The 19,414-nt window shown below is 38.2% G+C and overlaps 1 protein-coding gene across 1 annotated transcript in view; it reads right to left on the bottom strand.

Moving 5' to 3' along the window:
• Positions 1-19,414, bottom strand: part of GRIK4 (glutamate ionotropic receptor kainate type subunit 4) — a 249,989-nt gene that overhangs the window by 122,096 nt on the left and 108,479 nt on the right. Inside the window, exon 3 of the mRNA XM_053452347.1 lies at positions 4,384-4,548. Within this exon, the coding sequence (XP_053308322.1) occupies positions 4,384-4,548 (165 nt within the window). The remainder of the gene's footprint in view (positions 1-4,383; positions 4,549-19,414) is intronic.

The following is a 19,414-nucleotide window of genomic DNA, read 5'->3' as shown; positions in this document are numbered from 1 at the left end:
TAGCAGCTTACCGGCTTTCATGCTGGAAGCTGTTACGGGAGATCGGGCAGCAGAAAGCCGGCGATGCCGGCTTCTGCTGCCAGAGGGGAGTCCAGGCTGTCAAACGACAGCCTGGTCTCCCGTGCAGCGGCAGGGAATTGTCCCTGACGCTGCACGAAGGGCTGGACGCAGGCCCGGACTGGCCATCGGGCACACCGGGCATTTGCCCGGTGGGCCGGGCCACGGCAGGGCCGCATTGACTTAGGGGCTGATGGAGCTGCAGCTCCAGGCCCCTACCCTACCTACCGGGTCTGCCACTCTAAGGGGCCGGGAAGTCCCCACCAAGGCCGGCCTTACGGGTCTGCGGCCCCACAGGGTATAAATTAAAACATCGGGGTTTTTTTTACTTTATTTAACATCCTCCATGTTAAATAAAGTTTTTTTTTAACTTTATTTAACATGGAGGATGTTAAATAAAGTTGAAAAAAACCCCCGATGTTTTAATTTAAACCCTGTGTGGCCGCAGACCCCTAAGGCCGGCCCTGGTGGGGGCTTCCCGGCCCCTTAGAGCAGGACCGGCCTTTGGGGCCACAGGGCGTCACACTCTAGGGGGCGGGGGGCAGTCCGCACCGGGTGCCGCTCATCAGGGGGTGCCAACTTGCGGCACCCGGCACCCCTCCAGAGACGGACAGTAATGTCCGCCGCTGGAGGAGCAGGTTCGCAAGGGAGCGGTATCGGAGGTCTTTAACAGACCTCCGGTTCCCTTGAGTGATTTTAAGCCGGGTTCAACCCGTCTTAAAATCACTCAAGGGAGCCGGAGGTCTGTTAAAGACCTCCGATACCGCTCCCTTGTGAACTGCACGGCAACAGCTGCTGTGCGCCGGGATCTGACAACAAACCCCGGCGCACAGCAGCTGTTGCCCTCTGAACCGGAAGAAGACAGAGAAGACAGAAGATGTGAAGAAGAGGAGCCAAGAGGAGGAAAAGGAGCTGTAAGGAGAAAAGAGGAAAGGTAGGAAAATATTCAGTGAGAGTGGATTAGTATATATGTGTGGATTGGTGTATATATGTGTGGATTGGTGTATATATGTGTGGATTGGTATATATGTGTGGATTGGTATATATGTGTGGATTGGTATATATGTGTGGATTGGTATATATGTGTGGATTGGTATATATGTGTGGATTGGTGTATACGTGTGGATTGGCATACGTGTGGATTGGTATACGTGTGGATTGGTATACGTGTGGATTGGTATACGTGTGGATTGGTATACGTGTGGATTGGTATGTGTGTGGATTGGTATATATGTGTGGATTGGTATATATGTGTGGATTGGCATACGTGTGGATTGGCATACGTGTGGATTGGTATACGTGTGGATTGGTATGTGTGTGGCTTGGTATATATGTGTGGATTGGTGTATGTGTGGATTGGTGTATGTGTGGATTGGTATATATGTGTGGATTGGTATATATGTGTGGATTGGCATACGTGTGGATTGGCATACGTGTGGATTGGCATACGTGTGGATTGGTATGTGTGTGGATTGGTATGTGTGTGTGGATTGGTATACGTGTGGATTGGTATATAGGTGTGGATTGGTATATATGTGTGGATTGGTATATATGTGTGGATTGGTAAGTGTGTGAGAGTGATGGGTGTTATGCTGTACCATTTCCAATGTCTTTTTCATGATCTAATTATGCTCTAAAAGTACATCATAACTCCCATCACTCTATACTGTTCCATACAGTGGCAGATCTGGGAGGCAGAGGCCTTGCACCCCCACCGCAGGACTCCTGAAAGGTAAGTGAACTTCAAAGAGGGAGAGGGTAGATAGTTAGGAGGGGGTAGATAGGGAAAAGGGCGTGAGACGGGGGAAAGAGGGTAGATAGGGAGAAGGGAGTGAGAAGGGGTAGATAGGGGAGAAGGGAGTGAGAAGGGGTAGATGGGGCAGAAGGGAGTGAGAAGGGGTAGATAGGGCAATCATACTCCTATCATGCCAAGTCTGCGAGTACATCCTGGAATCTGGGTATGCCTGGGCATGATAGGGATGTGATTGCTGTTAACAATCATATATATATATATATATATATATATATATATATATATATATATACATATAATATTGTTTTTTAATTGTTTTGTCCTATTTTGGTGTGTTACTTACTTTAAATAAAAGTGTTAGATTTTTTTTATGGTGTGGGGAGGTCATATTCGGTTTCGGACAGGTAAATGCTGCATTTTCGGTTTCAGTCCAGAATTCGTTTCGGTGCATCCCTACTACAAAGCCAGACAATGAAGTGGTAGGCCTACACCACATCAATGTTTGGCGTAGTATATAGTGATTGGTGTTATGCTGCACTATTGTCAATGTCTGGCTCAATGTATAGTGATAGGGATTACGCTGTACCACTGTCAATGTGTGCCTCAGTATATAGTGATAGGTGTTATGCTGTACCACCGTCATTGTCTGCCTCAGTATATAGTGGTAGGTGTTATGCTGTACCACCGTCAATTTCTGCCTCAGTATATAGTGATAAGTATTATGCTGTACCACCGTCAATGTCTGCCTCAGTATATAATGATAACCGTGAGAAGAGGCAGAGGTGGTAGATAGTGATACAGGGAGATAGATAGTGAGAAAGGGGAGTTTTGTTACAAGTTTTTATTCCTTTCTTTTTTTGGGATGGGGGGGCACCAGAGGAGTAGTCCGCAGAGGGCGCCAGAACACCTAAGGCCGGCTCTGCCTTAGAGTGGCGGACCCGGTTGCAGTTGCGGCGGGCTTAAGGGGCTCTGCCTTAATGCGGCCATATTTTAAGGTACTAGCCTGGAGCTGCAGCTCCATAACCCCTAAGTCAATCCTGCCCTGCCACAGGCGCGGTCACAGTTGCTGCTTGCTCTGGCAACAAGGTAAGTAGGGTGAGGGAGGGGGCTCCAGTGAGAAGGGGCAGAGGGGGGTTAGGTAGCGAGAAAGGGGGAGAGGGGATAGATAGAGGCGGTACATATTGATAAGTGGGGAAGGGGGTTACATAGTGAGAAGGGGCAGATAAGATGATGAGAGGGGGTAGTGTGAATGCGTATGAGAATGAATGAATAAATGTGTGGATGAATTGTGTGAATGCGTATGACAATTAATGAATTCATGTGTGGATGAATTGCTTGAATGATTTGTGAGACTGCATTAATGAATGTGTTAATGATTTGTGTGAATGATTAAATGCAAAGATGGTACATGAAGGGTGGGCTTTAACAATAAATAAATAAATAAATAAATATGGGCTGCTCAGGCTTAAATGCCCGGGCCTATTTTTTTTCCCCAGTCCGGGCCTGGCTGGACGTACCGGGACGTCCATAGGGGTTTCTTTGTGAAGGGGTTAACGAAACTCTTGGCCCAAACCCAGAGTTTACACAACATATATATATATACAATGCCTACCGCCCTAAAAGCCAGCAGACAACCACCACATAACCAGTACATGCCATGCGGGACAACTTTAACCCCAATAAAAGTACACCTTTTTTTTTTTTATACACATTTTTTTTTTAAAATAAACGGGAGGGGGGGGGTTTCCAGAAGAGCTTCCATCTTCGCCCGCGGCTCTCCTGCACAGCTGATATTACCAGCCTAAAAGGTCAGTAGCACAGCCAGCAGTTCACCTTGTGGCATGAAGAAAACTGCCCCCTCAGTCCCTCTATTTATAGCGCAAATTCAATTCCCGCCTTTTGCGCGGCAAATCACTAAACGGCGCGCGTGCGCACCACGATATTTCTAATTTATATAAGCTAGCTGCTTTTTTTTTTTTTTTTTTTTTTTTACACTTCTAGCCTGAATTTTTGAACCCTCTATCTAACTAATAGGTGACCTTTCTGTGAAACCTAGCTCCTATCCCCACAACTACATGCTACCCTGTGCTATTTAGGCAGCAGGGCTCTACAGACATTGCGTAGTCAAAACTGGAACATGTGCATTTCAGTTTTCAAACTTCTTTTTATATATTTTTTTAATATGTATAGCTATCAGATCATTTGTAAGTGACAAGTTTAGGCCACTGGCGTTGATCCTGGTAGAGGTTAACGCTGCACTGTTGCTCTCATAGAGCGATCATGCAGCAGGGGAATGTTGTGTCACCGGATGCAAAGGGGTTAATAGTGTATGGACCCTTGTCTGGTAACTGATATTTGCACTAGCACACACATATTTACACACTTGCATACTTACACATACACACTAAGATTTAAATGAAAATGTCATTATAAATGCTTTTGGTTATTACAGGGGAATCGCTACACTGAATAGATAGATTTTTCTGTACCATTCATTAATTTATATTAATAATTCTAAGCCACTAAAAAAATACTATAAAAGAGTAAAACTACTGTATTGAGTGAGTACTTACTAGTTTCTGCAGTCTCGTATTCACTATCTCTTAAGAGCTCAAAAATGTCCACTTCCAACTTGGCTTTCCCCTGCCGTTCTGGTGCCTGGTTTATTCTGTCTTTAGCCAATGTTATGGAAAGTCTTTCTCCTCTGCTGCATTCCATAGGGTCATCCAAAATTGCAGCTGTTGAAACAATGGAAAAAAAATCTATCATTAGTAGTCCCTATTGGCCGCATATGTGAAATAAGGCAACTCAAAGAGGAACTCACAGAACCCTTCCAACGTTTTTAATAAATAGAATGTAAGAAGGCCGCATATTACTGAGTATTGAAATATATACATTTACATAGGGTGCTGTATAATGTATACATAAAAAAGTGAAAAGGCAATATGAAAAATTATACTGGGTTATGTTTCCATCCAGCAACTTTGCCGTATAGTCTGTTGTAGTAGATATAAAAGTGGTCACAGTGAAATTGTATTTCTGGACCAAAATATCAAGCTCTACGTACTGTATATTTTATTTGATCTAAATTACTGGGAGTGTTTAGTATATGCTTGTCTGTCCATGTTTCGTGTGTCATTTTTAAAGGGTCTAAAGAAAGGATTCTACTGTTATGTCAGAAAGGCAGCTTCAGGCTCATACTGATAAACTTAATTATATAATTCACTTAGGCTAACACCTCTTTCAATGAGGTTTAAAATACTTCAATCCCTTTGTTAATTGCTTCACACAAAATACTGGATTAATCCCTCCACACATTTTTTTAAATTGTCTTCCCCCTCCTTCATCAAAAACTCTTTAGCCATGGTTAGAAACTCAAATTAACAAGATTATTATCCACTTCAGCTTCATTCCATGGCAGTTCCTTCTTTGTTTTTTTAAGCTTTGGATATTAGATATAATTTTCTGACATTTTTTGACATAAATAGTTGAATTTAGTAAAACTGCCTATAGCTTGTAATTTTTATACACAATCAGTGTAAATGTTTTGGAGATATTTAGTTTAAAATTTCACCTAGTGGAAGGTCAGATTGGTAGCAGCCTGTAGTAGAGCCATCATTATCTAATTACAAATTACATTTAACTTTCCAACAATCAGCATCTTAATATGGATAGGAGGTGTAAATGAAGAATGTAAGTCCATAGAAAAGGAAGATATATATTGAGGTTGAAATACTGAAAAAAGCACAGCAAGCAATTCACTGACCTGACTATACTGCATACAATGATTGTACATTTACAATACAATCTCACAGAAAACTCTACATTCAAGCTATAGAACAGCCTACCCTTCAAGCTATTCAATGAGGTACGTAGTTTGTATGATCACTAAAATGGATACACTTTTGCATATACATTTCAGACTAAATGTCTGATATATATATATATATATATATACATTTATATACTTACATTTCAATATATGCATTTTAGACTAAAATATTTTGTCTAACCTCCAGTAGACCAAACTAAAGTAGGCAACATACAAGAGAAACACATTGCATTTGCACAGTAAAGCAAAATGAAATTGCAGCAAGCATTTTGACTCCCTGTTTCATGTTATGTGCACAATATACATGTTTGCAATCTAATCTGGGAACCCAGCCCACTCATACTACAAAGGTGTACTTTCTAAGAAATGTCAATTGAAGAATATAATGGATGCTGGATCCAGATGTTAGGAAGATTATTAGGACTTCATTTTTACATTGACTGGTAGTGGCTAGATTGTATTATTTTGTGGGCTTTTGTCCTCTTTTACATTTGTATGTGTATTAATAATGACTCACTGGTAAAAAGCTCCACCTAGTAAACAGCCACATGCAGCCCTGGCCGCGTCCCGCAAGGGAGGGCTCCAGGTAGCCAGAGTGAAGAAGTTCCCATGTATGAAAATCTGATGTATTGTTCGAAGGTTTAATTAGTTCTTTGGGTCTGACCATTGGTTTGCAGATGGAAGGCAGTGGTTAAACAGCAGTGATTCCTTAGTGGGGATGAAATGTATCATCTTAGAAAGCCTATCCTATGTCAAGAATCAGTGAGAACAGAGGTGAGTGGACCAAATTAAATACCACAGTTTCATGATGCTGTGGGACCAATCTTTACCAGGAAAGGAATGGTCTCAGTATTAAGACCAGAGGTCTGTATTTTGGACAACTGCTACAGAGAGGATGGACAGATGAAACATCAGCTTAAAGAGAAGTAGACTTAAGGTTCCGCTACAAAGACATAAAAAAATGCTAAAGTGGCTGGTGTTCATAATAGGCATTTTAGAGGGTAAATCTGAAGCAGAAAACTACAAAATATCAAGTGGCAAGAGAATTTCTTTTTGGTGTCTTGTGATGTGAAATCATTATACACCATAATCAGACATGATATAGGATGCCAAGCAGTTAGATTCTTTTTGGAAAGTAAAAATTTCCTTTCCATTCAACAGATAAACTTTATCATTGAAGGTATTATGATGATATTAGAAAATATTTGTTTTTGGTTTCAAGATCTTTTTTATTTACAGAAAAAAGGTACAGCAATGGGCACAAAATTTGCTCCCAGTTACGTCAATGTATTTATGGCTTATACACCTATTTATTTTTAATGACGGTAACTGGGAAAGGAATCTTATACTATATAAATGATATATTGATGATGTCCTTCTTGTATGGGGTGGTACAGAGGAGGAACTACTTTTTTTTTCTTAAACATATTAATGCAAACACATGGGGGGTGGAATTTACTTCAGACATTAGCAAGAGTCAAATTAACTTTTTAGATTTAAAAATATACATTTGTGAGAATAAAATAGAATCATGTATATTTTTTAAAAAGGTGGACACAAACCGCTTTATTGAAACATCTAGCTGCCATTTTCCACCTTGGATAGAAAATATTCCTAAACGTCAATTTTATAGGATTAAAAGGAATTGTATAGATACCCTAGATACACAGATGGCAAGTCTAAAGCCAAAAGTAAAAGAAGAAAGAGCTATAAAAAAATTAGCTTCCCATGATCGTCGTTAATGCAAATTATATACAAGTATGTAGGATCTTACAAACTCATTGGCCGATACTCTTGAAAGGCAAATAATTAAATAAAATACTCACTCCCTCTCTTAGGACCGTTTTTAGAGGAGCACCAAATTTAAGAAAAAAGTTAGTGAAGCGCTATATAAAAGAAAAGGAACCAACACATTTTTTAAATGATGTAAAATGTTTTATTCACTGTGGGAAAAAGTAGTAAAAGAGTTACAAATCTTAAATCTAATGTAACAAATAAGAAGTATGATATAAAAAGTGTTATTGCTTGTCAATCAACCAATGTTATGTATTTACTCACCTGACCATGTGGCATGCAGAAAATACTTACTAGGATTAATGAACATATCGGAAACATCACACAAGGATATATGCTCCATAGTGTATCAGCTCACTTCACTAAAGCACATAATAAAGATCCGAAAGGTCTAGATTTTATTGGAATAGAAAAGATTTCTAAATATTGGAGGGGAGATAATTTAATTAAAAGCATAAGTAAAAAGGAAGTGAAATGGGTTTATGACCTACAAACTTTAGCCCCTAGATGTTTAAATATTGATTTCGATTTGTTCAATTTTTTATAAAGTTTCTAGTATATATATATATATATATATATATATATATATATATATATATACAGATTTTATTAGGACAATTCTACATATATTTTTTTTCTGTTTTTTAGGTCCTTTTTATTGTCTTATATTCTATTTAGATACTTGCTGTTGTAAAGTGTGAGCTTTTTGATTTTACCAACCCTGTTTTTAGCGGTTGCGCTATGTATAATTTATTTTTTTTGTATGTTTCATGCTACGATTTTTAAACTCCTACATTCTCATACAAGTACCGTATTTGCGTACCCTTATAAGAAGAGGTTTTTTCAGAACAAATGATTAAATGATACCTGAGGCAAAATGAGGTCTGACTATGAGAGTAAGATCCAGATCCCCCGCAGCGCTGCAGGGGACGTGGATCCTCTTGTCTTATGCCCCCCATTTAACACCCCCCCTAAAACTTACCGGTGCTTCTGACTCCCTAGTGTGTAGTCGGGGTAGCGGGTAGACGTTTACGCCAGGTGTTCTTTGCACCCCTATATATTACTCTTGGCTTGTTTGGTAGGATTTCTTGTAAAACTATATATTTGCGTAGTGCCTGCCAGTGTTTATTCAATGTTTTCCTGACTTGCTGGAGTGTTCCATCAAAATTTAAAATTATATTATTGTAAAAAAACAAATAGCTTTTTTGTAAATAAAATTTGTTTTGGTATCAGAAATAATTATGTGTCAGTATACTGTATAGGTTATGCCAAAATATACTGTAATTGAAGAGGTTTTAATGTGGTATCTCTCCCTAAAATAGATATAACCGCCTCACAACCAAGATTATGTTCAATTGTGTATTAAGAACTTACATTACTTGTTACAAGAATACAGCTGTATTAACATGTAATAACTCTAATAGGTTGCAACATTTCTGTTGTATCTCAGATATGAAGGTTGTACATTGACAAACAGTTGGAATAATATCTCTATATATTCAAATATTCTCACCGTAATAGAGTGAATGGTGTGGAACATTTTTATGTATTTTTGGCAGAAAATATAATACCAGAGTGCACAGATGGTTAATGTTCAAATAATTATATTCTGTATTAGCTAACATTCCTGTTAGTTTGTCCTTGTCTATATGTTTTACAATTTTATTTTTATACTCCAAAATGGGGTGTTCTGTAGGGACATTGCTCAAGGTTATCGCACAAAAAATGATCTGCTTTCTCAAAATAATATTGTCTTACTATACTGACAGCACCCATCTATTTCTGCTGATTTCACAACTATACCTTTTTATTACCTTGTAAATCTTTTAGGGCCTTTTATCAGAGGAGGGCTGGCAGCCTAAGGCCTGGGGGGCAAGTCTAGTCAAGTGACCCATTGCACCACCGCCCACATGCATGCCCATCTTTTCCTGATTCTCTAACGCATATTGATGTACTCTGGATCTGGATCTTAGTCTTGTAGTCAGACCTCTATTTGAGGTCTGATTATAAGACAACCGTGGATATAAGACGAGGCATATTTTTCAGAGCAAATACGGTAAATAGGGGGAGAAGTTATCTTGAGGAAGCCAATTTTAGGCAAAACATGTTGTGCACATGTACAAACTAATGCCCAGAATACAGAACAGGCTGATTAGGGGGGACTGCTGGCTTAAGCAGGTCTTTAAGACATTGAAGCTCCACTTCTATACTCAAGATTCTACATTTAGATGTAAGCAGACATCTATGGTTTTGCATATCAGGACATAATAACAATGCAATGTTGCTTAGCAGGTCTACAAATTAGGTAAATACAACCTCAGCTAAAATGGAGAAGCCATGTGTGAAAAACCAAGTACACCTCACTCAATAGCTTGTAGAACCACCTTTAGCAGCAATAACTTGAAGTAATTGTTTTCTGTATGACTTTCTATCACTGGAGTCTGGGTCATTGCAACACCTTCTTTTCTTTTTCAGCCATTTTGTTGTAGATTTGCTGGTGTGTTCAGAATCATTGTCCTGTTACATGACCCAATATCTGCCAAGCTTTAGCTGTCAGACAAACGACCTCACATTTTACTCTAGAATAATGACCTTTTATTTAACATGCTAACGGAGGCCTGTAGAGTTTGGGATGCAATTCTTGGGTCTTTTGTAATTTCTCTGAGCATTGCATGATCTGACCTTGGGGTTAATTTGCTGGTACGTCCACGCCAGGGAAGATTGGCAACTGTTCTGAATGTTTTCCACTTTTCAGTAATAATTCTAACTGTAGATTGATGGACTTTACATTATTTGGAAATGGCCTTATAACCCTTTCCAGATTGATGTGCAGCAACAATTGCTTCTCTAAGATCATTGTTGACGTCTTTCCTCCTTGGCATTGTGTTAAAATACACCTGAATGCTCCAGACCAAACTGCTAAAACTTTGGCTTTTATAGAGGTGGTCACACATACTGATGATAAATTAATGAAGAGCATTTCATTAGCAGCACCTGTCTGCTACTTAGCATCTTAATTCCTATGGAAGTAGTAAAGATGCACTTAGTTTTTCACATATGGCTTCTCCATTTTGGCTTTATTTTTGTTACATAAATCATGACACTGTGTGATATGTTATATGTTGTTGTTCACCTGCTTTTATATTTACATTATTGTTAGAGCTGCTAAGGAACAGAGGATGATTTTGTCCTGATATGTAAAACCATTTAAAGAGGGTATACTTTCTTTTTCACACAACTATAGATCAATATTAGTAAAGGAAAACTATTCCTTTTTCATTTTTGAAGTGTGCGCAGCACTGGGCTCTGGTCATCATTATTTTAATTTCTATTTTAACACTGTGTGGGATGTGTTATATTGTTTGCAGCACTTTTTAATTAAAAATTCCAGGTTTAAGTATTTAGCAACATGAGGTAAATAGCTTTGCGATTATTTACACCATTTTTAAAAAGTCTAAACTATTTCTGCATTAAAAAGAAGCCTTTTTAAAAAAATTCTAATAGTTTCATGGGATTCATACAAAGTAAGCAGTATATTGATGTGTGAAATAAATGAGAACAATTTGTCACTGTTAAAACAATTACATATGACACTTATATTAATTGTAAAACATCATATTCATGATTCAACCCACTGAACCACAATATATCAAATGTGTTAATCTACCACACATCTTTTCCTTGTAAAAATTTATATTCTACTTCCATCCCCTCTTATCCTTGGTAGAAAATCAGTGACCTAGAATGTTTGCCTAATTAAGTTTTATATATGTCTTTGTTGAAATGTGAAATATGTGAAATGCAGAATGTATTTATCTTCTTAATAATGATATAAAAATTTGACTGTATCTGTTGCATGAACAATGTCAAAACGGTCCGTTCACTAAGAAGTCAAGTAGTTATTCGAGTTAATTTAGGTTTCATGCCCTAGCGTGCTAACTCTCACAAAACAACCCATATATAATAATGTAAAGTATACTTTTGTGAGTTTCAGTTGAAGGCACGCAAGTTCATTGAAAACGTGGGTGTCTTTGCTTCAAACTCTCAAAATCAAACTTCTCACAATATAATTAATAAGAAAAACATAAGTATTTCCAAGAAACTGAGTCCCAAGGAGTCCCTGTTAACCGAGGGGAGCATTGTCCCCTCTTCTTCCTCACTGTACACAGTAGGGTGAAAAATAATAAGAAAGACTGAGGCCCAATTATATTTCCTCTGGAAGCTTAGATCGGAGCTCTGAAGAGGCATATTAAAACACTGACAATCTTGAGAAGAGTTTCTTGCTTAAAGAGCAGAGTTTAGATGTGGGGTGCCTAGCAGTGAGGGAGGAGATCACTCAAAAGGGAGCCAGGCACATAGTTGGGTGAAGGTTAGGTGCAGTTGCAGTGGGGAGGGAAGAGGGAAGCCAGTTCTACGTTTTCCCATCCCAACAAATTTGCCCATTTAAGTGAGCATGTTTGTAAAGCAGACTCAGATGTGGGATTGTTGAAAAAACAGCCCTAACAGCCGGGAGAGCAGCTCATCTGGCGTACAGGGGAATCCAGAAAAAAATGGAAGCCCAGGCAGGTTGTATTAATCCCTGCTAAAAAAAAATGAAGAAAAAACTAATACGAATATTTGCCCGAAAAGACCACGGGAATGGGTGAATATTCGTGGAATATGAAGGTTTTTTTTCACGAGAACGAACAAGAAGACTTGGCCAGCGCCCAAGTCTAATAAGTGCAAGATAATGCACTTAGGGTTTAAAAACGCAAGGGCATAGAATAGAATATTTGATGCTTTCCTAATCTCAACATCCGAGGAAAGGGATTTAGGAGTTATTTCAGGGGATTTAATGGTAGGTGGCAGTGCAATATAGCAGCAGGAAATGCTAGCAGAATACTTGGTTGTATAGGCAGAGGAATTAGCAGTGGAAAGAGGGAGGTGTTCCTGCTGTTGTACAGAGCATTGGTGAGACCTCATTTGGAGTTTTGTGTACGGTATTGGAGGGTATATAGATACTTCAGAGAAGGGCTATTAAACTGGTTTGTGGATTGCAGCATACAATTTACCAGGAAAGGTTAAAGGATCTTAACATATATAGCTTGGAAGACATGACAAGGAGGATACTTGAAGGGAATCAACACAATAAAGGAAATACTACCACAGCAAGAGGACATAGTATTAAGCAAGGGGGCAAAGGTTTAAAAGTAATATCGGGAAATATTACTTTACTGAAATGGTAGTGGATACACAGAATAACCTTACAGCAGAAATGCTGGAGATTTAAACAGTTTATGTAAGCAATGGATAGGCAGAAGGCTACACTAGATATAAGACTACACTAGATATAAGCCAGGGACCAAGGAAGGTATTTGGAGGTTGGACAGACTAGATGGGCTGAATGGTTCTTAATCTGCAGTCAATTTTTGTCTTTTTTTTATATCCCCTTACCAATTTAAGTGCAGTAAGATGCACTGGAGTCCATGCAAAATAACAGTGGTATATTATGGGGCACTTAAAATAAATAAACCAAATTACCTGGTTAGCATTTAGGCTTAAAGGATGGGGGGACACTTCCAAGGAGACATAACAAGAAAGGACAGAAATGTCCCCAGAAAAAGAAACATCTGGTCACCCTAACTTTACAGAATTATGCAAGGTAGGCGGAGGTCATGTCCCTGGTATAGGGCTTGATTCCCTAAATAATAAGTTATAAGTAAGTTCATCTCACCATATTCTATATTGCATGAAGAACAAACTCAGCAGAACATTGGTTGGCGCTACATACAATACATAAATAATGTGATGAGATGGAATTTTTCATTAGCTCAAGGCTCAATAAATATTAGGATGTGTGCACGCTTCTAGCAGCTAAATTATGAATTGTTTGGACCAGATCAGAATACTAACACAAATTACATTTACATTTGAGGGGACAAAAGCTGTATTTGTTTTTGGCTGCAAAAAACGTATCTTTTTGTTTAGCAACCTGGCTTTCAGTCTCCTTCTAAGCAAGATAAAGATGGATAGAGATCTATTTGAAATATTTCTGTTAGTTTTTGTATCACTGAGCTTCCTAAGATGAGGGAAAACCTTTTTTAACTGTTTTTGTCTCTCTGATATCCCATGCAATGATTACACTGTGATCAAGAAGCAGGACTCCATAACCCTCCATTACTGGTCACAGTACCTATGATTAGCCAACAGAGGGAGTAATCTACGACCCCAGCAGGGTCTGCCAGACCCTCATTGGCCTCTGCTCCCCTCTTAAGTTTTCCTGTCAGGGGACAGCATTGACACCTGTTGGAAGAGAATGTCCATTTGCATAATCGGGCATTCAAACAGATGGCAGTAAATGTTAGACCAAGCCTGTCATCAGGATGTCAGCAATGATGCTCATGCTGACAGTGGACAGCCCAGGCTGTTCTTACACCAGAGGTATGCTAAAGTGGGTCACATGACTCTGGCAGTAGGGCAGCAGAAGAGCAGCACCTCACGTGGAGAGTGTGAGAGGAAGTAAAAACAGGGCTGTTAATGAGGTAAGGGGGAAGGGTAGATGTGTAAGCTCCAGTGATGATGGGAGGGAGTGAGAGTGTGTGTATCTCCACAGATCAGTCTGCATCTCCTTGTTGTGAAACTGCTCTGAAGAGGCCAGAATAATGCAATGAAGAGATTCCAGTGACGTGCTCAACCCTGATTGGAGGGTCGGGGTAAAGGATGATACAGGAACCTTCACTATTTTACCCTAAGATAAGCCAGTATAAACTTCTGCCAAAATGGCATAGCTTCTGGTGACGTCCTCTCCCCTGATCCTGTCCTTTCTGGACACTAGCTCATATTAGATTGCAGTGATTCAATTAGTATTACAAGATTTCTCAAGGGCTGCCCCTATCTTCTGGAATGCCCTCCTCCAGCTTATCCATCTCTCCCTCTGCCTTCGGCCCTTCATAAATTCCCTCAAGACCCACTTGAGGATCAGGGGGAGAGAAAATCATCAGAAGCTTTGTTCCCCAGGAGGTTATGTCCTCAGAGATGCGAATGAAGAAAGAAGAGGGAAAAGAAAGAAGAGAAAAAAGAGAAGAGAGGAGAAAGAAGAACAAGAAGATGCAGAGCAAGATGATGCGAGACACAGAAGCGGAAGTGGTCGGAGACATTCTGAGAACATGAGAAAATAAATGAAAGAAAATGAAATCTGAGAGAGTTAACATGAGTATCAACGAATTTTGTTGCTGAACCGACAGGAAATGGAACTCAATGAGTAAAATAGGAACAGAAAATTTGCCTTTTTATGTATCCAAAACGATAGCATTTATTTAAAATACAAATAATACAATAAATATGAAACACAGTTGTAATTAAAAACATTGATTGGCATCCACAGGAGTTCACAACATCAGTATGTATATACTGGTTACATATACAGTGGGGCAAAAAAGTATTTAGTCAGCCACCAATTGTGCAAGTTCTCCCACTTAAAAAGATGAGAGAGGCCTGCAATTTTCACCATAGGTACACTTCAACTATGAGAGACAGAATGAGATAACAAAGTCCATAAATCACATTGTCTGATTTTTAAAGAATTTATTTGCAAATTATGGTGCAAAATAAGTATTTGGTCAATAACAAAAGTTCATATCAATACTTTGTTATATACCCTTTGTTGGCAATGACAGAGGTCAAATGTTTTCTGTAAGTCTTCACAAGGTTTTCACACACTGTTGCTGGTATTTTGGACCATTCCTCCATGCAGATCTCCTCTAGAGCAGTGATGTTTTGGGGCTGTCGCTGGGCAACACGGACTTTCAACTCCCTCCAAAGGTTTTCTATGGGGTTGAGATCTGGAGACTGGCTAGGCCACTCCAGGACCTTGAAATGCTTCTTACGAAGCCACTCCTTCGTTGCCCGGGCGGTGTGTTTGGGCTCATTGTCATGCTGAAAGACCCAGCCACGTTTCATCTTCAATGCCCTTGCTGATGGGAGGAGGTTTTCACTCAAAATCTCACGATACATGGCCCCATTCATTCTTTCCTTTACACGGATCAGTCGTCCTGGTCCCTTTGCAGAAAAACAGCCCCAAAGCATGATATTTCCACCCCCATCCTTCACCGTAGGTATGGTGTTCTTTGGATGCAACTCAGCATTCTTTCTCCTCCAAACACGACGAGTTGAGTTTCTACCAAAAAGTTCTACCTTGGTTTCATCTGACCATATGACATTCGCCCAATCCTCTTCTGGATCATCCAAATGCTCTCTAGCAAACTTCAGACGGGCTCGGACATGTACTGGCTTAAGCAGGGGGACGCATCTGGCACTGCATGATTTGAGTCCCTCGCGGCGTAGTGTGTTACTGATGGTAGCCTTTGTTACTTTGGTCCCAGCTCTCTGCAGGTCATTCACTAGGTCCCCCCATGTGGTTCTGTGATTTTTGCTCACCGTTCTTGTGATCATTTTGACACCACGGGGTGAGATCTTGCGTGGAGCCCCGTGGTCCTGTATGTCTTCCATTTTCAAATAATTGCTCCCACAGTTGATTTCTTCACACCAAGCTGCTTGCTTATTGCAGATTCAGTCTTCCCAGCCTGGTGCAGGTCTACAATTTTGTTTCTGGTGTCCTTCGACAGCTCTTTGGTCTTGGCCATAGTGGGGTTTGGAGTGTGACTGTTTGAGGTTGTGGACAGGTGTCTTTTATACTGATAACAAGTTCAAACAGGTGCCATTAATACAGGTAACGAGGACAAGAGAGGAAGGGAGGATGTGATGCTGCACGCTCCAGGAGGCGGAGTCGAGGAGTTGCCACGAGGCGTGAGCCGCCTTGCAGAGATGGTGTTCCTGTAGCGAGGCTTTGCTATGCCGAGTGAATGCTGGAGATCGGTGCTCCCGCTACGCTACATATACTGTACAGCCGTCCTGCTGTGGAGTTGCAGCTTTGCCGCAGATATGAGATAACCTAGCTACAGATATTTCACAGCCAAGATTTGTCTCAGTCATGCTACAATTACCCTTCGGTTACAACGCAGACATGTTGCATTAAATTGCACTGGTCGACATCAAGATACCGTAAGATGAACAGATTTTAAGCTACCGAGACATAAAACTTTATCTATCTGCAACAAGCTGATTAAAGATGTACTAAGCTATATTAAAGCTGTGCCAGGTACATTTACCTATTAAGCTGCACTAAACTGTACCAAATTGCATAAAGCCGTACAAGACATACTGAGACGCTTTAAACTGCCGGTAAGACAAAACTATATTTCTGCACCGTGCTGACCGCAACGATAATATTGTCGATATTTTGCACTAATATATCAAAAATTTACCGTATTGCTGCAAGCCTATTTGAAATCTGTAAAACACATAGCAGAAAGGATATCGCTGACAGCTGATTTCTAAATGACTTATGGTTGATTGGTGAGCTATTTATCTCTCCTCTTTGAACAAGAAGGTAGAAGAGAGAAAATAAACTACTATATCTATATTCATTATTTTTTTATTTTTACTTTATTGCCAATATTATTTAAGAATGCCTCCTAAACAACAGACATCCAAAAGCCGGGAAAAGGATAAGAAAGAGCTAAAATCCAATAAAGGAGGAACTTCCTTCTTTTCTCCCAGGCAATTAAAAGAGACTCTAGATTATTCACAAGCTGAGTCATTATCCTCTATGGAAGACACATTGTCTAGTCCGGTAAGATCTGACTCTATACTAGTTACGAAAGACATTCTGAAAAATGCCTTGGATGATTTAATGCAAAATATAAAACAAGAGGTACACAATAGCTCCAAAGAAATTAAGGCTGATATAGCTACTCTAACAGAAAAAATTATAAAGATTGAAACTAAACACGAGGAATTGGAGGCTAATCAGAAAAGGATCATAGAGTCTGTCACCAATTTAGAAAATAAATATCAAGCTCTACTAATTAAAACATCTGATCTTGAGGACCGCTCACGAAGATTTAATTTACGGTTTAGAAATATCCCAGAGACTTATTTCAACGATAAATTACAAACATTCATACTCGAATTAATACAAGATATGCATATAGAAGATAATCCTCCAGCTAATATAATTGATAGATTTCATCGTTTGCGGAAACCAAAGGAGCTAGCAGAAGAAATTCCAAGAGATGTTATTGTATGTTTTTCTTCTACCTATTGGAAAGAGTATATACTAAGATCCAGAAGAAATAAAACTTCAAATGACCCAAGATTTGCAGAAATTCAAATATTTGCTGACCTTTCACCGACTACAAGGAGCTGGAGAAGATCCTTTCAATTAGATTTAAAAATACTTCGTGATAAGAACATTAGATACATTTGGATTCCTCCGAGAGCGATAAAAGTTTTTTGGAACAATGCTGCCGAATCATTTACAAATTCAACTCAACTGAGAGACTGGATCAAAAAGAAAGAGATATAAGCATTTTTTTTTTTTTTCTCTCTTTCTTAAAGGAGTACTATCACCGCTTAACAAGGATATAGTTAGACTAATTTCATGATTAACTGATACATATGCATTAGTATCTTTATATGATCTGCACTATCTACAGCACATGAGTTGTAAAATATGTAATTTTTTTTTTTTCTCTCTCTTTCTTAAAGGAGTACTATCACTGTTCAACAAGTATTTAGCTAGACTAATTTCAGGATTAACTGATACATATTAATTAGTATCTTTATATGATCTGCACTATCTATGACACATGAATTGTTAAATATGTATCTTTATTTTTTTTTTTTTTTTTAATTCACGATTATTTGTTTCACACTCATTAGTATTTTTGCATTTTTATACAACCCACATGAAATATGGCGCAGTAACGTTTGAACACGGAGTTTTTTTTTTTTTGTTTTTTTTCTCTTCTTTTAGAAATCTTCACATTTTAGCTCCACTAGAAGATATTTAACACTTTATTATGTCTTCTTATAATACAAGCACTTTAATATTAACACTTGGACTTTATCACGATTCTCTGAGATAGAATCCTCACTTTTTCTGAATAGAATTTACACATATGGAATATGACGCATATCAATCAGTACACTAGACTTCATATAAATACACAAGATACTGATATAGATACACTTAGAATATATATACACAGATTATGATGTATATCATAATCAGTTAGTTTATTAGAGTTTATATAAAGACACAAGATATTGATATAGATACACTTACACCTATAGATTAAGTGGTTTAAATTTTTTTTTTTTTTTTTCCTATGATCACTGGTGGATTAGAATTTACACACATGGAGTATGATGTATATCAGTTAGTACACTAGACTTCATATAAATACACAAGATACTGATATAGATACACTTACACTTATAGATTAAGTGGTTTACGTTTTTTTTTTTTTGTTTTTTTTTTTTTATTTATCTATGATCACAGGTGGAATAGAATTTATATACACAGATTATGATGTATATCATAATCAGTCAGTATATTAGAGTTAATATAAAGATACAAGATATTGATATAAATACACTTACACCTATAGATTAAGTGGTTTCATTTTTTTTTTTTTTTTTTTTTTTACACTATAGATGGATATATTAATTCTTTATATTTCCCTATGACATTAATTTTTATTTTCTATATTTTTTGGCTAGTAATATTTTTATTATTATTTTGAGTATGAGTATTATATTATGTTTCTTATAGATATAGCTTCCGACTCGAAGATATTTATAGAATTTTATGAGAAGGTTATGCAGAATATATTGTTGTTCAAAAATCTTAGCGTTAAACTGAATGTCTGTTTAATATATATTTATAGACCTTTTATGAATTTTTTTTTTCTTCCTTCTTCAATAAGCATATGTATAGTTATTCTATATAATATATTGGTCTATAACTATGTATTTTAGTATTATTATATGGCTGTCAGGAGGACTGTTGAAACAGCAATGCACTCCTTTATAAATAATTGAACTTATATATGCTAATAATTTAATATAGCCATGTATCAGAATAATTACTAATT

This window comes from Spea bombifrons, chromosome 12 (assembly GCF_027358695.1).
Source record: "Spea bombifrons isolate aSpeBom1 chromosome 12, aSpeBom1.2.pri, whole genome shotgun sequence".
Taxonomy (NCBI): domain Eukaryota; kingdom Metazoa; phylum Chordata; class Amphibia; order Anura; family Pelobatidae; genus Spea; species Spea bombifrons.
Note: the sequence above shows the minus strand (reverse complement) of the source record. Positions and strands in the feature narration are given on the sequence as shown.